This window comes from Mus musculus, chromosome 2 (assembly GCF_000001635.26).
Source record: "Mus musculus strain C57BL/6J chromosome 2, GRCm38.p6 C57BL/6J".
Lineage (NCBI taxonomy): Eukaryota > Metazoa > Chordata > Mammalia > Rodentia > Muridae > Mus > Mus musculus.
In genome coordinates, this window is record NC_000068.7 from 160,906,122 (window position 1) to 160,929,063 (window position 22,942).

Here is a 22,942-nt window from a genome sequence, read left to right on the forward strand (position 1 = left end):
TTCTTCCTCTACCTTGAAATCTCAGCTCCAAGCCTGAATAGGCCAAAGCCCCTCTGACCAAAAGGAAAATGATTTGGAGGTCGTACAAGGGCTCATGGCGTGTGGTTCCTGCCTGCCCCTGGTGACTTCACCCCTTTCCTGGGGCTTAGCCCAATCCTAGCTACAACAGATGGTGTTTGCTGACCACCCTGCCCTGGCCTCTGCAGCTCAGTCTTGTGGCCAGCTGGCTGAGAGAGCAACCGTCCAAGGCACCACAGGACACAGGATGGCAGTTAGCTTCCCCTCCCATTGCCATTAGTGAAGAAAACACCTTCAGACCGGTTAAAAGGTTTAATCCTTAGCCTGTTTTCCAATCCACATCAGAGTGGAGGGCAAACACTGAATGCAGGGCAGTGGGAGAGACAAACAGCACGGCAGGCCCAGGGTGCATTGGGGGAAACTGAGGCCAGGAGCCTCAGCAGAAATGGTCAGTCTCTCTCTAAACACATGTGTTTTCCTCAATGGCTTCCACCCCAGCTTCTCTCCAGTTTGTGAAGTTCCTTGCGAGGCTGGGGTTTTGCGTGGACGTTTAAAAGCTTAGCTTCCTTTTCATTCAGTGCCAGCCCCTTTCCTGGGGTCTGCCTCAGCATACTCTAAGGCTGCCCTTGGCAAGCGGTACTGACCATAGTGGGTGGGAGAGATTTTCCTCTAACTGGAGAGAGGACCGTGTGGGTGGGTGTATTTGTGAAATCAAAGAAAAAAGATAAATTGGGGTGGGGTCTTCAAACATTGTTTGGATCCCTTCTTTGGGATTCTACAGCTGCCTGCACCCTCATCACGAGGCAAGATCAAAAGGAATATGGAGCGCTCTTGGCTGGGCCGCTGGGCTTTTGTTCTGTTCTGAAGGATGTGTGGGGAGCTGGAAACCTCAGGTGGCCTCTGGTCTTTAGTTCAGAAATAGCACCTATGAAACTGCCAGAGAGGTCCAGTGGGCATCATCTTCCTGTAGAAACCTCATCCAGTATCTAAGGCTAGAAGCTCAGGGACAAAGGAAGAGATGCCCCACCTCCCCACCCCCCGAGTGCTGTGACTGGTCCCTGGTTAGTAAAGGGAACAGTGGGCAAGCTTGTCTGAGACTTGGTCAGGAAACTGCACAGTTGCTAACTCCAGTGTGTCTGCAAATAAGAGGACGCGCAGACGATGCAGCGTGCCATCTCAGAAGCCCAGCTTTGGGTTCGGGCATGGCGTCCTTGCCTTGACTCTTGAGACAGCATCCCGTGTAGCTCACCTTGACTGTTACCCTGAATTGTCCAGGCTGCAGCTCTGAGGGTGACTTTTGATGGCTGAAACAGTCAGGGAGGGCTGGAAGGTGTTTCCAGGTAGAGTTGATCTCTGGGATGATATTCCCAGGGTTGGTGGGATCTGCACTTTCGCTTTCTGTGCATCGATCCTAGTCAGCTCGCCCTGGCCTCACCTCAGCCAGCTGAGCTCTGCAGTCCAACAGGTCATCCCGGAGCCGGGCGATATCCTGCGTGTGCTGGGCCAATGTGTGGTTCAGCTTGTCTATGTGGCCCCACAGGCCCTCCCTGGACCTCAGCTGCTCAGTAGGCAGACTGTTCAGGTGGGTTGCCAACAGGCCCAACCTCTCACATGCTCCTTCCACTTGGGCCACCCTCTGGTCAAAGTGGCCCACTGTATGCTGGAGTTCCTGGGCTGTGTCCCGGCAGCGGCTCAACCCTCTAGCCACATTGGCCATGCCAGCCTTGAGTTGCTCCAGCTCCCCTCGCAGGTTCAGGACCTGCCTGTGGCCAGCCTGAAGCCGTGAGCCCTGGCTGCTGATCTGTTCCTGGATGGTGTGGACCTCGGCTTCCACTCTTCGTTCTCGTTCATCCAGGGATGTGTTGGCAGCCGAGAAGGCATCAGAGTACTGGCTGACAGAGTCGCTGAGGCCCGTGAGTGACTTGCTCACTGAGTTCAGGTTGACTTTCAAGAGAGTGATCTCCCCTTGCAGTGAGCTGCCTGTCCCTTCTGCCAGCTGCCCCTGGACTTCAGCTACCGTGCCATTGAGCTGTTGGAGCAGGGCAGTGTGACGAGCCACCTGGTGTAGGAGAGCCTCGCTCCGGCTCTGCCAGGCCTTCACCTCTGCCACGAGGTTGTCCAGGATGGCTGTGGTGGTACTTGGGGTGCACGAGGTCTCCAGGGACACCAGCCTTTGTTCCAGTACTGCTAGTTCTGAATGAACAAGCGGCCGCGCTGATCTGTCTGGTATGGCACTCTCGGGGCTTAGCTCTCCGGTCAGAGTTGCCAGCCGCTCCTCTAGGCTCTGCACTCGCTGTTCCAGCGTGGACCCGAAGCCACCGACACCCCAGCCCCCCACCTCCATTCTCAGACAGCAGCCCCTTGCTCCATTCTCTGTCCCATTGATAGTCTCAAGGCCTTCAAGCAGCCCGTCCACACCTCCCTGAAGCATAGCTGCAGAGAGGCGCGCAAGCTCATCCGCGGCCAGGGTGCCCGGGCCACCTTGGGTCTCAGTGACAGCCTGCAGGTTCCTCTCAAGGCTGTCCACCCGGGCACTGATCAAAGCCAGTTGGCTGCAGCAGGTGCCCCCACCAGTCAGAGTCAAGCCCTGCAGCTGAGTGCCCAGCTGGGAGAGCTCCCGACGCAAGGCAAGCTCTCGGCCATCGAGGCTCTGATGCAAGCGCTGGCTGGCTGCCTGGCCCTCCTCACATTGCTGCCGCACCTCTTGCACCCGAAGGTCACACTCGCTCTGGACACCTTGCAGCTTCTGCTCAAAGCCATCCAGCAGGCTCCCCCAGAGTCGCTGCAGCCGCTGGTCCACGTATTCCTCTAGGAGCGCTAAGGAGGTCAGCGGGGATGGCGGGGCTTCCCGGAGCCGCTGCAGGTGAGCCTCATGCCCCAGGGCCAGCCCACGCACCTCATCTAACAGCTGCACCTTGGTCTGTAATGTGTTGCTCACCTCTGTGACCTTGCTCAGGATCTCACTCAGAGGAGGGATGAGTGGTCCTCTGCCTCTGTCTTCTGGGGCCACAAGACCCTCGGGGATGACCCCAAAGCCTATAGGTACGACAGGGGCCCTGGAGTCACCAGTGATCCTATTGGGATTCTCGTGGCTGGCTACCAATCCACTCAGGGTGCCATATGCTTGCGACAGGCGCTGTTCTAGCCGCTCACCAAACGGCCCTTGGCCTTTTCTTCCTAAGGAGGAAGAAAGACCCCCAGGAGCCTTGCAGGCCTGGCCCTCCAACATGTTATCTTTATCCCTGGACACAGCCCCCCCCCCACCTTTAAGATGGGGTTTGGGTGGGGAAGGTTGGGGTTTTACAGTCATGGCTCACATGAGATGCACCCCCCCACACACACACACACAACTATGAGAGCTTAGTCAGTCTGCATCAGTTCCTCCCCCACCCCCACCCCCATCCCAACCCTGCCACTAAGCCTAAGAAACCCAACCCTCCCTGGAGGACATCCATGGACAGACTCACCACGGGGGCGCGGGGCCTCTCTGCTGTAAGGAGAAGGCCTGGGACCTGGGCCCAGCTGCCCCAAGGGAATCTGAGGCTCTGGCTCCTGGTGGGGTGGGGTGGCTCCATGGTCTGTGAGGTGTTCAGGGCAGCTTTCCCCAGTAAGACCAGGGCAGCAGCGCCACGCCAGGTCTGTCACGGTCTTGTAGCCAATCTTGTATCTGGGTCTGAACACTGTGCGGTACCTGGATCAGAGAGAACAAGGGAGCAGGTCTTACAGCGGCTCTGAGCCCTGGGAGTGAAGGACGTATGGAGAAGCCCTACCATACTGCTTGCTTGAAGAGAAAGCTATCGGGGATTTAACCCCAATCTTCCCAAGACCACTAGGTCCCCGTCTGCCAAGAGACATTCCATTCTGGCTCCGAGGGAGCCTCTCAGAATCCTGACAAAGTTTTGAGCCTCTGATATTAGAAGGAGTACCTCATCAGGGCTGGGCCGACAGCCCCTTTTACTGCCCCGGGGTACTCTTAGCTCCCACCAGCTTCTTTCCCTCTTAGCACCCATCTCTAGCTTAGTCAGGGGACTGGACTCTTCTCAGAGGCTGGTGTGAGGTCATCTCTGATCGTGGGTGGGAAGGGAAGGCCAAGGGTACAGGCAGAGCTCACCAGGAACCCCTTCTCTACCTGATCAGCCACATACCTGTTCACTCACTGTCACAATGAGGCATAGGTCTGTTCTCAGACATACACATTTAAGCTCTCCAAACACAGACTTAGTTATATGCCATGTCCTGGGCGGCCTGTCTGAACTGTACCAGGGCCTCTGGCTTCCACCTTCTTCTGGTCGGGACCCCTGAAGTATCAACTTCTCCTCTCTTTCCCTATACTTTCTGCCTCTGTCATATCTTCTGGCCCAGACTCCCTCTTGTATCCCTGAGGCTTCTGGGCTCCAAACTGAGCCTGTCCTTGCCTCTATGGGGGAGGATCTGCTGCAAGCTCAAAATTTTGGGGTCTCTTGAGGCCTCTTTCAGGGATCCTGGTCCTCTCTAGCAAGCACTGTGGCCCAGATAGGTTCTCTGAAGCCCAGGGTACTGCAGCCCTTTGCAGAAGTGGTTCTGTTCCCAGCTGAGGCAATACCCTGGGAAATACTCACTCACCTGACTGTTGAAGGGCAGTTGGGTCCCCACCCACAGTTCCGGTACTCAGCCTTTATATAGCTCTCTGCTCCTTCTTGTAGGACGCAGGTCACATTTCTGTGTACCACATAGGCACAGAGAGACCTGCAGGGGAAGGAACACCTCTGGAATGTTTGGCCCGAGCTCACCTCTTGCTCTCAGAGTTCCCCGTATCTTTTTTTATTTATTTTATTTTATTTTTTTATTTTTGTTTCATGGAACCTTGGACCTCTGCCTGGGGTCCATATCTTCTGAACGGGGTCTGTGTCCTTGATGGGTGTCTACTGTCTACTGAGCCACGTGCTCAATTGAACCAGAAGATTGGGTGTCTACCCAACACCACTCTGAAAAGGCCGCCTCAGCTTCTCCCTCAACCACTTGGCCTTCTTTCTATTCACCCCCACCCCCACCCGGGCTCCTTCACTGGTTCTAAACTCCTTATCCTGGCCTTCAAGGTTTCTAGAGCACAACTTAGTGGCTTCTTTTTAATCAGGCTTTCCTCCTTCCTCCTGTGAAAAAGCTCTCTAGCCTCGGCTTTGCCATTTCCTTGCTCCCGAGAGCAGTACTCGTGTCTTCTCTTATAGGACATCTGCCCTGATGCTCCTGGATTCACGGAATGTGGTTGTGGGCTGGGTACTTGCCTTCAAGGTTTTATATTCGATTGGAATTCAAATTCCTGTATAAACCACTGTGGAAGTCTGTCCATTCTACAGTACAAGCCCAGGACCCACAAGTCCTCACCAGCTGTGCATCTCACCCACCTTGGGGCTCCCGCAGGGCTATTGGGGCCAGACCATAGGAGGGGAGGAGCAACTACCTAAAATAAGCATGGCTCTGTCTACAACCACGCAAGGCAGAAGAGAGACAGAAGGCATTGGACTGGGGAGCCCCGTGTGTTCCAGGCGCGGACAGCCCTTCCTCCTCTCCCTCCACCTGGTCCGCTGCGCCTGGAGTTTGCTCACAGCGCAGCTGGAAAATGTTACTTCGCTGGAAAGGTTTCCACGGGCACTGCCAGGATCCCAGTCTCCGCGCCAGGCCCCCTCGGCTGACTTGTTCTTCGCCAACCCCGCAGCCTCCTGGATGGCGGGGCGCCTACCCGCGCAAAGAATCGTGTCGGGGGAACCGCCCCATCGGTGGCTGGGGTACCCATATCTCGACGCCTCCGCGCCGGTCCGGGCAGGTGGGAGTGGCGGCGCGCCACGCGGGGGCCTCCCTCGGGTTCCCGCCGTGGCCCGGCCCCGCGCTTACTTGTGTGGCCCCGGGCGCAGCCGCGGACGCCATCCGGTGGTGTAGAGGCTGTAACGGGAGGCACTGGGCTGTGCGGGCCGCGCGAGGAGAGGGGTGCCCTTGGCCTGCGCCCCCGAGAGCAGCGCCGCGACGGTGCACAGCCACACGGACAGACGGCGGCCCATCGCGCTCGGTCGTCACTCTGTCCCTCGGGGTGCCTCCCGCGGGGGATCCTCCGCTCGCCCTCCGGGCTCCCGCGGCCACTCGCGACCGACCCCCGGAGCGCGCTGGTTCGGCCGCCTGGAGCTGTGCGGCCGCTGCGTCCCGCCGAGTGGCCGGGGCTACTCGCGGCTGGGGCCGCGCAGGGGAGGCGGGAGGCGGGCTCTGCACGGATTAGCATAAACTTGGGGCCGCGCCGCGAGCTCCGCCAGCCCCCTCCCCGTCGCCAGCCCCCGGCCCCAGCTCCAAGCTGACGCCCGAAGGGCCGCGTGCAAACACGAGGTTAAGAAACGAGCAGGCGGGACGCAGGGCGCTAAATTCCAGGAGGCTCCCCAAACACGCGCAGCCCCTGTGTACTTTTAGGGTACCGGACAAAAAGCTGCAAAGCCTGCAGGCAGGCCTGGCCTCCCTGCTGGGACCTCTTAAGACTCGCTGTCTAGCAGGACACTTCAGTCTTGAACGTCTAGTGAGTATGGGTACCATAGTCCCGACCCTGGACCCGAGATGAACTTGTATAGAGGCACACCAGGAACCCTTTCCCCAGCCAGAGTGTCCCCTGTCTATGGGTGACCCAGGAGATCTGATAACTGCAGATTTCACTTCACACCAACTTTTGCAGACCGGGGAAGGTGGCCAGGCTGCCTGTCTGAGTTCAATGATAGGCCAGCGTTGTCTGTTTCCGTTAGGTAAGCTGTACCACGTGCCCATTACCTCTCTAACCCCTCCAAGAATAACACCCCCACCTCACCCTCGCGCACGTGTGTTTCCCATAAAAGCTTTTAATTAGGTGGGCCACAGTCTGGTGTCTGGCTCATTATTAGCTTCTAGTCAAAGAATATTGCGAGGGCATCCTCGTAAGAAACTACCTTAAGCCAGGCTTCCTGCTTTTTTTCATTCCTGAACATGACTATGTAACCTAAGAGTTCATCTATACAGTCATGCTTATTGGACATCACCTTGTTAAATGCCTACCCTGCAAGAGGCTTTCTGAATTCTGATTCTGTCATCCAAGAGGACCACTTCATTCTGGCTTTGTCTCATCCCCACAGGACCATAGATGGCCCTCCAGTATCTGCACCAAGGAAATACTGGGCCTACTTGGAGGTCCCTGTCCCTCACTGTGTGTGTGTGTGGTGGGGTTTACATTCCTATGTGTTTGCATACACGTGGAGCCAGAGTCCAACCTCAGGTAATGCTTCTGAGGGACTATCACCTTGTTTCTTTGAGACTAGGTTGCTCACTGTTATGAGTCTGTCAAGTAGGTTAGGCTGGCTGGCCAGCGAACTGGCCCAATAAGCCCAGTGGATCCCAATTCTACCACACCAGTACTGGGGTTACAAGTGCTTGCAGTCATGCCTGGCATTTTCTTCCTTCCTTCCTTCCTTCCTTCCTTCCTTCCTTCCTTCCTTCCTTCCTCTCTCTCTCTCTCTCTCTCTCTCTCTCTCTCTCTCTCTCTCTCTCTCTCCTCTCTCTCTCTTCTTTCTTTCTTTCCTTCTTCCTTTCCATTTCTCTTTAAAATCAAATTCAGGTCTTCATGCTTGCAAGGCAAGCACTCCACCGACTGATCTGTCTCCCCAACTCTGCTTTCTTTCAAGAGGAACTCTGAGGGGCTGGAAGGATGGTTCAGCATTAAAGAGCACTTGATGCACTACCAGAGGACAGTTCTAGAGGACCTGGCACCCTCTTCTGACCTCCTTGGGTACCAGGCATGCATGTGGTACACCATATGCATGCAGGTAAAATAACCAGACACGGGAAACAATTTTTCTTAAAGTAACTTTGAGGTGTGAATAAACTCATTTGAAGCTGGTGGTATTAAGGATGCTGGAAAGAGCAGCTCTGAATCCACATCTATGCCCTGCCCTCTCCACCTGCTCTCTGAAGGCTGATACCTGACCTAAGCCTTTCTGGTGGTCTTTTTTTTTTTTTTTTAAGAAAGCACCTTTTGTGTGATATTTATTTATTTAATGTATATGGGTCCATTGTTACTGTCTTTGGACACACCAGAAGAGGGCATCAGATCCCATTACAGGTGGTGGTGAGCCACCATGTGGTTGCCAGGATTTGAACTCAGGACCATTTGGAAGAGCAGTCAGCGTTTTTAACCACTAAGCCATCTCTCCAACCCCTCTGGGGATCCTTCTGATGGTGCTTTCTGGTTCTTCTCCTGAACCCGGTATTGGTAGGAAACAGGTGGCTGGAATGCCCTCTAAGGTGTGAGTGTTTTAGTTTCTAGGGCTGCCATCATAACTAACAAATCAAGTGCCTGGAAAATGATAGCAATTTATGGGGCTGGAGAGATGGCTACATGTCTGGAACGCCTCTTCTAGAGGACCCATGTTGGATTCCTAGAACTCACATGGTTGTTCACACATATCCAGTTCCAGAGGATGCAATGCTCTCTTCTGGCCTCCTCCAGAACTAGGCACACACTGTGGTACACAGACATACTTGCAGAAACAAACTATAAATGCCAAGCACACAAAATAAGATAATAAATTTAATGCAAACTGTTTAGAAATGACGGCAATTTATTGTCCCGTATTTCTGGCGGCTTACTGTCCAGAATCAAAGTATTATGTGGGTCATTCCTCTAAGGAGCGATGCTTCCTTGTCTCTCCGGCTTCTGGTGGCTCTGAGCAATCTCTGGCTCGTGTCCACAGCACTCTCATCTCCGCTTTGGCATTCACGTGCCCTTCTCTTGGTCTTCACACGACCCTCTTCTGTGTTTCTGTGTTCTTATAAGGACAGTGGCCATTGAACAGCCTCATCTTAAGTAAATATATCTTCAAAGACCCTATTTCCAAATAAGGTCACAATCTGGGGTTCTGGTGAAACTACATTTTAGCAGAACGGGGCTCTGTTCAAGCCCCTGCGGGGGCTCCTGGAGGCGAGAAGACACACCAGAGAAGGCGTACTATGGTCGCAGCAGCTCTGTACCAATTAGAAGGAAGTGAGGGTAGAAACCTAGAGAGGAGACTGCAGCGCTTAGAAAACAGCCATTTAGTGATGAGCCATGGCGTCCTTGCTCTGCTTCTAATAACCTACCATTTGATCTAGCTTGAGTGGCTCAGGCAACTCCAGATGCACCCAAGCCCCACATTTACCAGAGATGTTAGGAGCCATTCTGAAAGGACAGGGTGCCCGTGCTCTTGAAGCCATGGACTTCCTGCTTTTTCATGAAGGGAGACATCTGAAGGGCAAATGCATAGAGCCCAGCTCCCCGCCAGGCTGACTGCTTGGCAGCACCGTTCAGCTGGCTCTGGGAGAAAACTCCCCCCACCCCAGAAGCTGTGATCCTTTTCCAAAGGGTCCCACCCCTTCCTCTCACTCCCTTCCCCAGCCCCAGATGTGGGGCCCACAACTCACAGGAAGGAGGCTGGACCCTGTTTGAACTTGAAAATGTCCATGTAGCAGGGGGCTAGAAGGACAGATGGGACTTACTTCCCCTTCCCAGGTGGCTGACATCAAAAACAGGCTCCTTCTTTAATTGGAACAGTTCGGGGAGTCAGGGCCTGGGCCCCATCCCAGTGGAAGAGGAGGACACCAGCACAGGGAGATGCTCAGGGGCTTGGCTGGATACAGCCAGAGACTGGGGTCTCCCTGTGAATGATAAAGCCACCTTGCATTTGCCAGACAGGAAACCTAGGGAGGCCAGAGGCAGAAGAGGGAGGCAGACAGTCATGTCCTCCCTGACTCAGACGGGAGTGTCTCCACCTGGATGAAGACTCCAGAGGCACCACACACAGATGCGCAGTTTCCGTTCACAGGACATGCACAGCCACCTCCAGACACAATCAGCTGCACTGTCTCGTGGAAGCCTGCACACCCCCACAGAGTCACACACATTGCCCTCCTCGATAGCCCTGGTAACCGGTATAGCCAAGGATGCTAGCAGGATGAACCGAGCATTGAATCCTGGGAGGATGCAAAGAGCTGGGCTTACCCAGCTAGTGATGTGTGAGCCTGGAGCCCTGATGCTTGGTGTGCTGTATGCTTTGGATCCACTCCTTCTGTGCCCCCCCAAACCCTCCTGAGAAGTGAGCCTTCTTTTCAGCCTCTTCGGTCTCACCCAGGGTATGTGGCTCCTTGTTTATTCAGAGATCATCACCTACGATCGCTGAAAGCCACAGTTTATAGAATGTAGCTCTTCCAAAAGAGACAGAAATAGAATGCTCGGACTCTGCCAGCTTTCTGGCAGGAGCCCTCCCTGCTGCAGATGAACCCCTGCTGCTGAGAGAAGCACAGCCCATGCTCCTCTAAGCCAAGTGTGGAGGCACCTACACCAAGGTGTGGGTTATAGACTCCACTCAGACCATCGTCCATGCTTACCACCCACGCACACCTGAACCTCTCTGTTAAAAACCTCCTGTAACAAGGTTCCTTGTCCAGCTCTGCCTTTTCAAAGCCCATCACAACCCATTTGGACTACACATGCACCACTAAAAAAGGTGACTGTCAGAGTGACACAAGTCTCCGGGGCTACAGCTCACAGTGGTGGGTGCTTTCCAATTAGACAAACATCACTTGTTCAGGACCCAGAGTGTATGCAGCCTGGGTGTGAGGACCAGCGAGAGAGTCCAGGCATCGCGAAACCTGGACTCTAAAAAGCGTGGAGTGAGAGTGGCTTACAAACAGCTTTGGCATTGTAGGGTCTCAACATGGACACGTGCAAGCCAGATGCATCTATTATGCAAATTGTATGCAAAATACTTGTGTGGGCCTCCCAACTTGCAAATACCAGATGTGACCCTTGGGGACTCTGAATTTAACCGAGCACTTTTGTACAGTAGAAGCATGACCCAACTACTTCTGGTAGACAGGAAGAGCTGGATTCAAGGTTACTCAGACAGGAGCGGATGAAAGCAGGCCGGGAGTCACACCTGGGTTTGAATCCCAGATCTTTCTCTCATAATTTATATCATCTGTCTGAGGTCCCATCACTCCTGTGAGCCTGTTTTCCCACATGCAAAGTGGCCGCTATGGGTTATAATGGTCTTCTATAGCATTATAGAGGAACAGGTAGGAACGGTGGCCTCACAGCTGGGCGCACAGATGCTCACTGAGTGGGGCAGTGCTCAGTGGAGATTCCATCCCTGGAGATGAGCTGTCTGTCCCTGTGACAGTTCCCCTGTGCTCTCCCAGACTGTGGACAGGACCTTCTCTGAGGGCAGCAGGCATCTGTGGTGTTGGGAGAGTCAGGAATCCTCATTTCTCACTCCTTCAGAAATCTGTCAGAAATCTGTCCCACTTCACTGGGGACACTGATGGTACCCTGTGCGCATGCACATTGGGACCTGGCCAGCACAGCCACCAGTCCTGGTGTGAGTCATCCTGGTTGATGACAGTTGCTGCTCCAGGGAATTCTAGAACCTTCCTCCACATGACTAGCTGATACAGGACACAAAAGACAGCCTTCTTGCCTTAGGGGATAGGTTGGCGTATGGGTTATGCTAAATCCCCTGGATTGCGCCCTGTCTAAATTCTACCTGGCATCCATTTTATAGTCCTATATTCTTCTGCTGAGAGAGAGAGAGAGGGAGAGAGAGAGAGAGAAAATATGAATGAATATGGATATTTGAGAGCACCTACCCATATCCCAATAAATCACCTGATTCCAGAAGCCAGAAACCTGACCCAATTCAGGGAGACAAATATGTAAACAGAGGAGTCCCTGACTGTGACATTTTGTGTGGTCTGGGACCACGGGAAACAAAATGGTTGATTGCCTGGACTGGTGTGTGTGTGTGTGTGTGTGTGTGTGTGTGTGTTATAAGAAAGGTCATACATAGGTCACCATGTTAGGAGAGGGTCCCAGGCAGTGTTCACAGCATGTACGTGACCAAGATTTAGGAGAGAGCTTGGTGTGTTTGATGAACACTTCAAGGCTCTGGGTAACTGAGGTCTCAAGAGAGCTTAGTAGGGGCAAACAAGAGGCATCTTGAACATCCTAATGAAGGTCAGGACTTACAGCTGAGGACAGCACATAAGAGAGCTGTTTCCACAAATATCCCAGGCTGCTGGTGATGGCATGGGTACACCGGGCAAGGGATCAGTGAGGCGGGCCATCAGAACCCATCAGAGTGGGTGTCAAGGCTAGACCTCACAGTCTGTCAGGTTAAAGAGCCAGCAGGTCCTGGAGGCTGAGTGGGCGGAGGCTGTAGGTATATACAAAGACATCTGGAAGGTGCTAAGCAGAAGGACACAAAACACTGGGACTGGCACAAAAGTGACCTGGAGGGGGTGCATATCAAGCGCAGGGAGCAGGACAGGAGCCTGCACTTTCTGTGTCCTTCAAGCAGTCAGAGCTGCTCCCTGTCTGGGTGCTTGGCATCTGTCTAGGGCTTAGGATAGGGACAGGCTGGGGAGTGTGTGTGTGTGGGGGGGGGGGAGCAGAGCTGCCCAGGCATCAAGTTGGGGGTGCAAGGCCCTGGGAATAGTTTCTGCTCATTCTCTTCTAACTCTTCTATTCATAAGCACTGGAGTAAAAGATGCACACGGGATTATCAGGCAAAGAGGCGAGGATGGATGGGAGGATACAGGGAGGACAAAGCAGACAGGAGAAAGGACTGCCGGGGGAGGGGGTTGGGGGAGGGGAGGGGAGGGCTTGTAGGGCTTAGTTCTCTGGGACTTCTGTCTGCTGGCCATCTCTTTGGTATGGAAAGCACAGACAGGCTGTGCCCCAGGCTCTCCTCAAGGCACTCGGAGGGTGGGAGAAACAGAGGTGTGGGGGGGGATTAAGAGAGGTCCCAGGAGGGATGCCTGGGGGGGTTCTGACTGGGTGTAGGCTATGTGCAGCCTGAAGACCAGAGGTGGTGCATAGACACTCTTAGTGTCCAGCCCCATGAATCCACTGGAGACCCCTTACCCACAGCACAGCTTCTGGGTGTACCTCGGTTGTGCTCCAATACAGACCAGCAGTTTCAGACCATCTCCTGCTTACAATCTGAAAAATCCTGGGTTTGGATGGGTCATTCTGTAGCTATGACCGGTGTGTGTGTGTGTGTGTGTGTGTGTGTGTGTGTGTGTGTGTGTGTGTGTGTATGCGCGTGCGAGTGCGCGTGCATGCGTGTGAGCCAGCTGTGGATCCAGCAAGAGCTGCTGCTGACAGACAGGAAGGCCAGTCTGGAGCTGTCAAGCTTCAGGAGCTGACTGGAGGTACGTCAGGGCTGAGGTCAGCGTCAGGGAGCACCCATTCCCTGGGGGGCCCTAGCCTCCTCTGTCTTATGCTTAGGACTGAAGATACATTGGACAGTTATTTATAAGGGCTCCCTGTCAGGGCTTGGACTTGTAGACCTCCCCTTCCCTGTTCAGCAGCCTGGGTTCATCTATCCACTTTGCCACTACTAAGTGACCTTTTGGGCCTTCCTGAGGTTGAATCTCAGCAGTGAGGCCTCCTGCATTCCTGGCTACTCTGGCCTTGGCTGGTAGCCTCAGTTCCTTTGGGAAAGAGAGGTTAGGAATCTCCCATGGATGGGATTTTATACCATCAGTCCCTTCTCTGTTCAGGTTTGTGTGAGATTAGGACATCTTGATTCCTGGCTACCTACCACCCCTGCCCCTATGGCTACCTACTACCCCTGCCTCTATGTCTGCCTCCCACCACTGCCTCTATGGCTGCCTCTCACCACTGCCTCTATGGCTGCCTCCCACCCCTGCCTCTATGACTGCCTCTCACCACTGCCTCTATGGCTGCCTCCCACCCCTGCCTCTATGACTGCCTCTCACCCCTGCCTCTATGGCTGCCTCCCAACCCTTCCCCTATGGCTGCTTCCTATCTCCACGTGTCTTCCCCCCCCCCTTTTTTCCTCTCCTTGCCACCTCTACCTTAGCTTTTTCAGTCCCTGACCTCTCCAAGGGCCTCTTCGCTGCCCAACTATTCATCATGGCGTCCCTGGACAAGTGAGGGAGAGGAACAGGAAAGTGGCCCAGAAGGATGTGCTGTGGCCATGGCCAAGCCAGAGAGGAGCAGGAGCTGGCAAACATCTGGAGTGATTCGGATTGGCACCGAGAGCCCTAGGCGACTTGTGAGGGGCTCCAGAGTGACCTCTGGATTCTCGTTCCTTTGCTGAGACAGGAGAGAGAGGTGTTTGGAGGGAAGACAGGCGGGCCCATCTGCAGCTATGAGGAAGGGCTGAGGAAAAGCTGCTGGAGGAGAGAACAGCCAGGCCCCAGGAAGATGTCCTAGAGCAGCCTGCCCAGGGCACCAGGCTGTGTCTAGCCTTGGGTTCACTTGTCCTCTACACTCTCAGCGTGGGGTGTTGGGATGTGTTTCAGGGTGAGGTTTTGGAAGCAGCCACCCTGATGGCATCCAAGGCTCCTCCTGGAGCCACAAGTAGATGGTTGGCTGCTGGTCCTGCTGGCTTCCTGTCCTTCTTCCAGATTCTTGTCAAAGGCCCTGGTCAGAGGGCAGACCAGGCAGCCCCCAAGTCTATCCCTCTCTGTTCCTCTGGCCTGACACTTCCTGTTCCCACAACTTCCTCCCAGGCTCCCTCCTAGTGCTCCCTGGGTGTCCTCCCCAAGGGCCTTGACCCTCCTTAAACCCCACTCTCCTTTCCCACAATCAGGAAGAGGCTTGATTGCTCATTATGTCTGCAACCCAAATTGTCAGCCAGCGAGAAACTAATTTCTCCAATTTAGGTACTCAGGTGCCGTTCTGGCTGCATTCCTGAGAAGAGGAAAAAGTGCCCCATCCTGTCACAGGGGAGGAGGTTGTCTTAAGAAGGGAGTCTGGGGCTAGAGAGATGGCTCAGAGGGTAAGAGTACTGGCACCCACGTGACAGCTCACAACTGTCTGTGACTCCAATTTCAGGGGACCTGACACCCTCACATAGACATACATGCAGGTAGAACACCAATGCACATAAAAGAAAAATAAATGCTCTTTAAATACAGGAAAGATAAAAGAATGGAATCGGAGCTTCTTATGCAGTGGAAGAGGAAAAACAAACAAAAATGTCCATAAACAAACCTGGGTTTCCAAAATCTTCCCTGTCTCTTTTACCTGAAACCGGAGAGAAATTCATTTTTCTGCAAAAGCCCTGAGCAGGGGACTGGTGGTCTCCAGAGGCATTTAGTTGTGTGGTGAGAAGCTATCAGGGGCCACTGAAGGTAAAATCCAAGGAAGAGGCATTGTGGAAGAAAATCAGAAAGATGTGGTCGGAGACAGGAGGAGAGACGCACCAGCCAAGCCAAGGTAGGATGGAGTTTCTGAGCTACACAGAAGCCAAGCCAAGGCAGGGGCGTCCCTGCTTGGGTTGAGCTGGGTTGAATCATGGGAAAGGGAGGAGCCAAGAGTGAAGGAGAGGAGAATTAGGAGTTCAGAGGAAGGTGAATGTGAAGTGTTGGATCTGGAGTGGATGTGAGGAGCTGAGACGGGGGGTGGTGGGGGGTGGTGGGAGGGGTGCGCGGGTGCGTGTGTCCAGGGAGAGAGAGAGAGAGAGAGAGAGAGAGAGAGAGAGAGAGAGAGAGATGAGGATCAGCAGAGCCCAAGAGGCGCAGGCCTGAAGGTGTGGCGGGGGGTTTCCGGGCAGGAGTGGGTGATGGTAGGAAGTGGCCTCTGTGCTCATGCTAAACAAGAGGTGTCGAAGCTCCCCCCCCCCACCGCCCCGAGATTCGGGGAGGGGATGGAGGGATATTTTAGGTGGGGACCAGAAGTGAAAGTCTGAGGAAGGGCTGGACCACAGCATCTGCTCACAGCCCTTTGCAGCTTGAGGGTGGAGACTAAATCACTTACTTAGGAGACATATGGAGGGGCCCCCGCAGAGGCAGATGGGTGGAGGAGGGGAGAGCCCGGTGGAAGAAAAGATCAGTGATCTTACGGAACAGGATCAGGAGGGGCGCAGCTGGACCTCCGAGCATCACCTGAAACACGTGTAGATTGGCGAGCACGACGCTGCTATTTGTCTTACGGCTGCTGTGGTTTTGGATAGGGCTCTCTTGCCAAAACCCATGTTGAAATGTGCTTGCCAAGGTCCCGGGGTTGGGAGTGGGGCCTTTGAAGAGGTGACTCGGAGACTGAATTCAGTTCTGAGTAGCTGAGGCCTTAGAGAGTTGGAGGTTATAAAGCGCTCTTTTGTCCCTCCTTGTTTTCCGTCACACTCACTGGCCTTTCGGCTTCCTGGAGAACTGGGTGATATCCTCCCCAGAAGCTGAGCACCTCCTAGGACCATGCTCCTAGGCTTCCACACTGTAAGCCAAAATAAACCTTTCTCCTTTACAACCTTCCCAGTCTCATGTGTTCTGTTATAGTAACAGAAACGGATAGAAGATGTGACAATGGGAAAATACATTCAAAAGTCACATCTCACTGAGAAAGAAAAAGAAAACGAAGGAAAATAGGAACATTGGGAGGGAACCACCTGGTTGACGCTAGCATTTCCATGTGCTATTAGCTTCCAACTGCCTGGCTTGCCTCCCTCGGTTCCGTTTTTTTACTTCCTAATGTAATGAAGGACAGCTTAGCTTAGAACAGGCTGGGGGGCGGGGGGAGATGGCTTAGTTGGTAAAGTGTTTGCCTTGCAAGCATGAGTGAGGACTTGAGTTTGGGTCTTCAACACCTATGTAAAAAGTCAGGCAAGCTGGTGTGCACCTATAATTCCAGTGTCTGGGAGGCAGAGACAAGACGATTCCTAGGGTTTGCTGGCCCTGCCTCAAAAACAAAATAATGTATGGACTGATGAGGGAAGTTACCTAATGCTGAATCTGGACTCTGGGCACACATATGCACCTGCAGACACATGCAAACACTTGTATTTCCACAGAGCGTTAAATGAGGAAGATCCACTCTGAAGTGGGGGACACCACCGCATGGACTGGGTGCCTGATGTTAGTAAAGGGGGAGCAAGGTGAGCTCTGGTGTCAATGTCTCTGCTCTCTGCTCTGCCCAGAGCAAGCAGTCTCCTACTCCTGCCACCATTGTCTTACCCACCACACCATGCACTGAAGTAAACCCTTCCTCCCTTAAGGTGCTCCTTCTCGGGGATTTAGTGACAGCTGTGAAAAAAGCAGCTAAGAGAGGTTCCTATGAAAAATACATCTGCCTCAGTCTGTTTCCTGCCGCTGTCACAGAACACTACAAACTGGGTCAATTATAGAGACCAGAGGTTTGACTGAAGGACTGAAGGTCCAAGGGCTGTTGTCTAGGTGAAGGCCTTCCCGCCCTGTCATAACGTGATGAAGGCACTACATGGTAAGGGAGGGAAGTGGGGGGAGGAGAGGGGGAGGGAAGTGGGGGGGAGAGGGGGAGGGAGAGGGGGAGGGAAGTGGGGGGAGAGGGGGAGGGAAGTGGGGGGGGAGAGGGGGAGGGAAGTGGGGGGGGGAGAGGGGGAGGGAAGTGGGGGGGGAAGAGGAAGGCAGACACCAAAGAAGGGAGGGAGAGCTTGTAGTCCTGTGATAATGGCCGTATCTGTTCATTACGGGCACTGCTCTTCCTCCATGACTTCATCACCCCTTACATATCCTGCCTTTCAGTACCACCAGAGTAACAATTACACTTCAGCACAGGGTTACCTCCATCTCCATACCTCAGACAGAACCAAGGGTCTCAGACACACCAGGTAAGCGCACTACTGCTCAACTCTGCCCCCAGCCCCCATTTATTTTTGTTTTTGAGACAATATCTCGCTGAGCTGTTCCAGGCTGGTCTTGAACCCCAGACAGGCCTTAAACTTGCTCTCCTCCAGCCTGAGTCTCCAAAGCAAGGCCTGTGCCACCAGGTTCTGCTCAATGCAAATTTCTCAGGGGACAACCAAACTACAGCACCAGCTTGGCGTTCATTATCCTGTGTTGCTGGTTAGACACGAGTGGGTGGTTCGGCCTACCCTAGCTTCATCTTGCAGGGCTATATTCTTTTCCTGCTTAGATGAGTGGATGCTAGCCTGGCCACTATGGGATGGGTTTCCAGTAGGATGTGGAAGCAATTCATATAAGCTACTTCCCTCCCTCCCTCCCTCCCTCCCTCCCTCCTCCCTCCCTTTCTTCCTTCCTGTATGCATGCAGGTGTACATGTATGCTGTGTATGGAGAGGCTGGAGATCAGCCTCAGCTGGCAGTCCTCAGATACTGCCCATCTTGTCTCTCACTGGCCTGGAGGTCACCATCTTGGCTATGCCGACTGTCTACCTGCCTTCACCTCCCCAGCACTGGGACTACAAGTGGGTGTCACCAGGCTCGGCTTTCTTCTCTTGGGTGCTGGGGTTCCAGCTCAAGCTCTTGGCCTTGCAAGGCTGGCACTCTGTAGACTGAACACTGAAGTCTAGCACTGCAAACGGGTGTTGGGTTTTTGGTCTGATTCCCCCGTTCTTTGCGACTTGTTCTCTCCACTGGAAAGCTTGTGCGAGCTTTCCCTTTAATCATGGAATTTTGGGCTCTTCCCTGGCCTGGCCTAGCCGTGAGACTTTTTTCCATCATTTCTGCCTGGAACCCAGTGAGCCTTCCAGTCTGCAAAACCCAGGGCGTTCTTCAAACCACGGAAACTTTCCCTTTCCATTTAAAAAGTGATGGCATTTACCCCGCTTGCTTTTTCCCTTCTAGGATATTATACTTATTTTTGTTCTGCGCACACGACACCCCGCAGGCTCTTCTCTCCACTTTTGCTTTGGTTTTGCATCTCTACCCCATCTGGGTTCCCACATCCCCACCCTCTTTCCGGTTCATTTTCAATTTCAACCCATGTCTCCTAAAACCATGTTCAGGAATTTTTTTTCTCCCTTTCCTGCCTTTTTTTTTTCTTTTTTCTTTTCTTTCTGACAAAGCCACATTGTCTAACCATTAGTATCAAACTTGGGATCCCCCTGCCTCAGCCTCCCAGGGGCTGGGATGACAGATGCTTGGCATCTTGCCTTGTGTCTCTTCTTTTCAGACATGGCCGGTGTCTTCCTGTGGCTCCACAGTATGCCACCCTCGGGCTCTTCCCTCTCTATCTGTTGGATCCCCTCCACTGGCCACCCATCTTCCCTCTGTCTCCTGGAATTCTCTTCATCCCCAAGGCCCATGTTCTGCTAACACACTAATCGGGCCTCCCTATGCTTCAGGACAAGTGCTCTGCTTTCGGGAGGGATGCAGTAGGGCTACCAGGACCACCCAAGGCTCCTGGCTCTGCCGCTCCTCTGGTGGGTCCTGTGCCAAGTTTTGCAACTGTGGAGATCTGATTCGCACCCAAAGTCCTCTGAGCTCAATGTCCCTACTGTCTGGCGCAGAGGGAGGGTAAATCCCGAGCCAGCCTGCTCAGCACAACGCTGCCCCACCTCCTAGGCCTGGCAGCTGGCTGACCCTGGAACTCGGCCACAGGAGCAGGTTTGGAGCTGGGAAAGAAAGACAATGATACTTCCAAGTTGCCATTGTTGAGATGTTTAACTAGAGAGAGCTTTTTGAGTTCACAAGTGTTGGTACGATCCACCCTCTAGCCCAGGGTTATAAAAATACACCAAGCTAGGGGTATGACTCCATGGTGGAGTATTTGCCCAGCATGCATGAGGTTGGGCTTGGGTTCAAATCTCAGCACCAAAGGAAGAAAAAGAAAACCAGCCAGAAAAGCCAAACGGGTAAAATGTAGTTGATTTGAATAAACCCCTCTATGGGGGTCACTAAGTGGCAGGCAGGCGGCTTGGCGAGCTCCTATATACCTTGTGGTTGTGACAAAGATGACTATGGGGAGGGAAGGGGGAAAAAAACCCTGCTTTCAGCTCTGTTCCTGGCCTTACTAAGAAGAAAGCATTTCCCAAGCCCCTGGAGGCAGGTGAAGCTGAAGTTTGAGGAGGCAGCAGGAACTCTTTCCTGCACAACACATGAGGCCTCTCCTCCATCAGCATCCTCTGCAAATGGACCACTTCATCAGATGTTACTAAGTTACAGGGAGCCGCTGCCACAAAGGACTCTTCACATCCTGCCGGCGACAGGGGGAGCCAACTACAGTCACGGTTTCCAAATCTGAATTATCTCTTGTTTCAAATTTCCTTACCTCATGATAAGGGTCCCGGGATATTTTTTTCTCTAGCAAGCTTCAAAGTGAAACCAAAGACATTCTCCTTGTCTCGAAGAGCCAAAAATGATCATCACCGGAGCGAAATGATGAGGTCTCCAAGGCCACTCGGGACAAAGCAGATAAACTGTGCCAAAAAAGCAATTCCTAAGAACTTCAAAGCCTGAAAGCAGATAAAAAGAATTTTGGAATAAAACAAATGAAGGCACTTTGGAGTATATACTTCTCTGATTTAAAAATGTATTAAATTAGTATTTGTGATAAAGGATGGGCTCCTGCTCTCTGTGTCCTTCCCCAACCCCTCCCCTCCCTCTCCTTCTTCCTTTCTCTTTTGAGTCAGGATGTCACCTAGGGTGGCCTGGATCTAGCATTGCAGACCTGGCTGGGCTCAAACTCACTGAGATACTTCTGCCTCTGCCTGCTGGGTTTAAAGGCATGCACCACCGCCTCCTGTAATTTCTTTAATTAATTAATTAGTTAATTTATAAATGAGTGCTCTATCTGCATGTACATCTGCATGTCAGAAGAGGGCATCAGATCACATTATAGATAGTTGCAAGCAACCACATGGTTGCTGGGAATTGAACTCAGGACCTCTGGAAGAGCAGCCAGTGTACTTAACTGCTGCACCATCTCTCCAGCCCCCACCTCCTGTAATTTCTAATTCAAATATTCACATTGTTAGACAGTATCATGGCAAAGTGTGAAGCAAATTTTTGCCAGGCCCCATTCAGGTGGAACAGAATAAGATACAAAACCGGCCACATGTTGTCTTGGTTTTGTTTCTTGTGGTTGTAATAAAATACCTTGGCAAAAGCAATTTAGAGAAGGGGGTGGGAGTGGTTAGTTTAGCTCACAGCTTACGGTGGCGGTCCATCATTTAGGAAGCCATAGAAGCAGGAGCTTGAGGCACCTGGTCACATTGCATCCATAGATAAGAAGCTCAGAGGAAGGAATTCTGCGTCCAAGCTTGCACGCAGCTGGCTCTCTTTATCCCTGTACCATCAAGGACCCTTTGTTTTGGGGATGGTATCATCCCCAGTGGGAAAGTATTCTAGCCTCAAGTAATGTAATCAAAATAATCTCTTCCCCCCCCCCACCACCACCCCCGCTGACTCCCTGACTTGCCCACAAGCTAACCTAATCCTGACAATCTCTCCTTGCGACTCCCTTCCTGGGTAATTTTAGATTACATCACGCTGACCGTCACGTACACATAAAATATGGGCATTCCAGAAGCATTTTGATATCACAATTGAGGGTGGGTTTCACACAGCTCTAACCGTACCCCTTCTCCTATGATCAGCAGGTTAACTGATCTTGGCGCCTGGTGATTTGACGGTCATTGCCACCCAGCTCCTTGCTCTTGGCTATTATTCGTGACGAAGGTGCAGAAAACACACTTTCTCCTGATAGTAGCCCAGAACTCTGCTTCTGATGTCCTGTCTATGGCAAGGTCCCAGACCCGACAGCTGTTGAGCAGAACAAACCATAAAATACACAAAGTAATCGTTTAGCAACCAATAGTTAAAAAACAAATTGCCCTAGTGCCATAAGGTGGAATATTAACCATAAACAAAAAGGGACAAGACATCGTGGATAAATCCCAGGCGCTTCAGTTTGGACAAAGTAAGCCACACACATAACACACGAATGCACACACACACACACACACATATATACACAAATGCACACACACACATATACACACACGAATGCCCACAAACTATGCTCTGATGGCCACACACACACACACATACACACGAATGCACACACACACATATACACACATGAATGCACACACACATCCACACACACATGCACACACACACACACACACCCATGCACGCACGAATGCACCCATGCATGCACATACACAGTGTTTGTGCAGGTGCTATAAGTACGCCCAAGCTAGATGAGAACACTGGGTATCTCCTTTATCAATAACTCTCTATATTATTCCCTTGAGACAGACTTTGTCACTGAACCTGACTATTTTCAGCCAGGTTGGCTGTCCAGCAAAGCCTAGGACTTCCATCATGGCTTTCCTTCCCATGCTGAGGTTACAGGCACACATGGCGCACTCGCGAGTGCGCTTATGTGCATGCGTGTGTGTGTGTGTGTGTGTGTGTGTGTGGCCATCAGAGCATAGTTTGTGGGCATCAGTTCTCTCACTATGTGTGTCTGAGCAATAGAACTCAAGTCAACAGACTTGGCAAATGCCCCTCTGCCCACTGAGTCATTCATTGGCCTATGCCTAGTTTTTATGTGGGTTTGGGGGAACCTCAAGCTCTCATGCTTGTATGGTAAGCTTTCTTACCACTGAGACATCTCTCCAGTCTAGCCTTGTCTTTTGAGATAGGCTCTCTTGTTGGGACCTGAGTCTCACCACTAGTCTGACTAGTCTGTCTGAGCCTCCTCAGCACGAGGAATACAAGCACGTACCACAAATGCTGGAGTTCACATGTGTTCTGGGGACTGAGCTTTGGACCTCAGAGTTGCTTTTCTGACTGTCTCTTTTCAGCTCCTGATTTTATTTACATGAACTCCTGAAAAGACAAGCCCAATCTACCTTAGATTGTTAGGAATGCTCAAACAAAGCACCACAGTTTGGGTGGCTTAAACAACAGACATGCGCTCACTCACCCCCAATCCTGGAGGCTGAAGCCTGCTGGAGGGCTTTTTTCTCTGAGGAAGAAAACCCATGTCTTCACATTGTCTTCTCTGTGCATAGCTGTTTCTTAATTTCTCTTTTAATAAGGACACAGCCGCAGGACATTAGGGCTTACCTTAAACTCTATTTTTATTGAATAGCCTCTTGAAAGAACCTGTCTTCAAGTAAATCACATTTTGAGGTCCTGGGGAGGCACTGACAACT

The 22,942-nt window shown here is 52.6% G+C and overlaps 1 protein-coding gene and 1 long non-coding RNA gene across 3 annotated transcripts; one reads left to right on the top strand and one right to left on the bottom strand.

Moving 5' to 3' along the window:
- Positions 1–316: 316 nt before the first annotated feature.
- Positions 317–6,218, bottom strand: Emilin3 (elastin microfibril interfacer 3). 2 transcript variants are annotated; one of them, NM_001291145.1, is made up of 4 exons: positions 5,887–6,218; positions 4,621–4,743; positions 3,486–3,709; positions 317–3,054 (listed from the first exon to the last, which is right to left on the bottom strand). In NM_001291145.1, the coding sequence occupies exons 1-4, from the start codon at positions 6,048–6,050 to the stop codon at positions 1,430–1,432; spliced, it is 2,136 nt and encodes a 711-aa protein (NP_001278074.1). In that variant the 5' UTR covers positions 6,051–6,218; the 3' UTR covers positions 317–1,429. The 2 variants fall into 2 exon arrangements, with proteins under 2 accessions (NP_001278074.1, NP_878260.1); NM_182840.2 differs by having other exon boundaries at positions 317–3,195.
- Positions 6,211–20,322, top strand: Gm35181. The gene is made up of 6 exons (XR_375190.4): positions 6,211–6,550; positions 16,848–16,931; positions 17,052–17,275; positions 17,557–17,642; positions 18,085–18,238; positions 18,946–20,322. It is a non-coding gene; the product is annotated as a predicted gene, 35181 (long non-coding RNA).
- The last annotated feature ends 2,620 nt before the right edge of the window (positions 20,323–22,942 follow it).

What these genes read in the sequence shown, in the direction of transcription:
- Emilin3 (NM_182840.2), bottom strand. Translation starts at nt 6,050, where the DNA reads ATGGGCCGCCGTCTGTCCGTGTGGCTGTGCACCGTCGCGGCGCTGCTC. An exon ending in AACTGCCCTTCAACAGTCAG is followed by an intron (nt 3,710 to 4,620) that starts GTGAGTGAGTAT and finishes TCTCTGATCCAG; the next exon opens with GTACCGCACAGTGTTCAGAC. An exon ending in AGAGGCCCCGCGCCCCCGTG is followed by an intron (nt 3,196 to 3,485) that starts GTGAGTCTGTCC and finishes CTTCCTCCTTAG; the next exon opens with GAAGAAAAGGCCAAGGGCCG.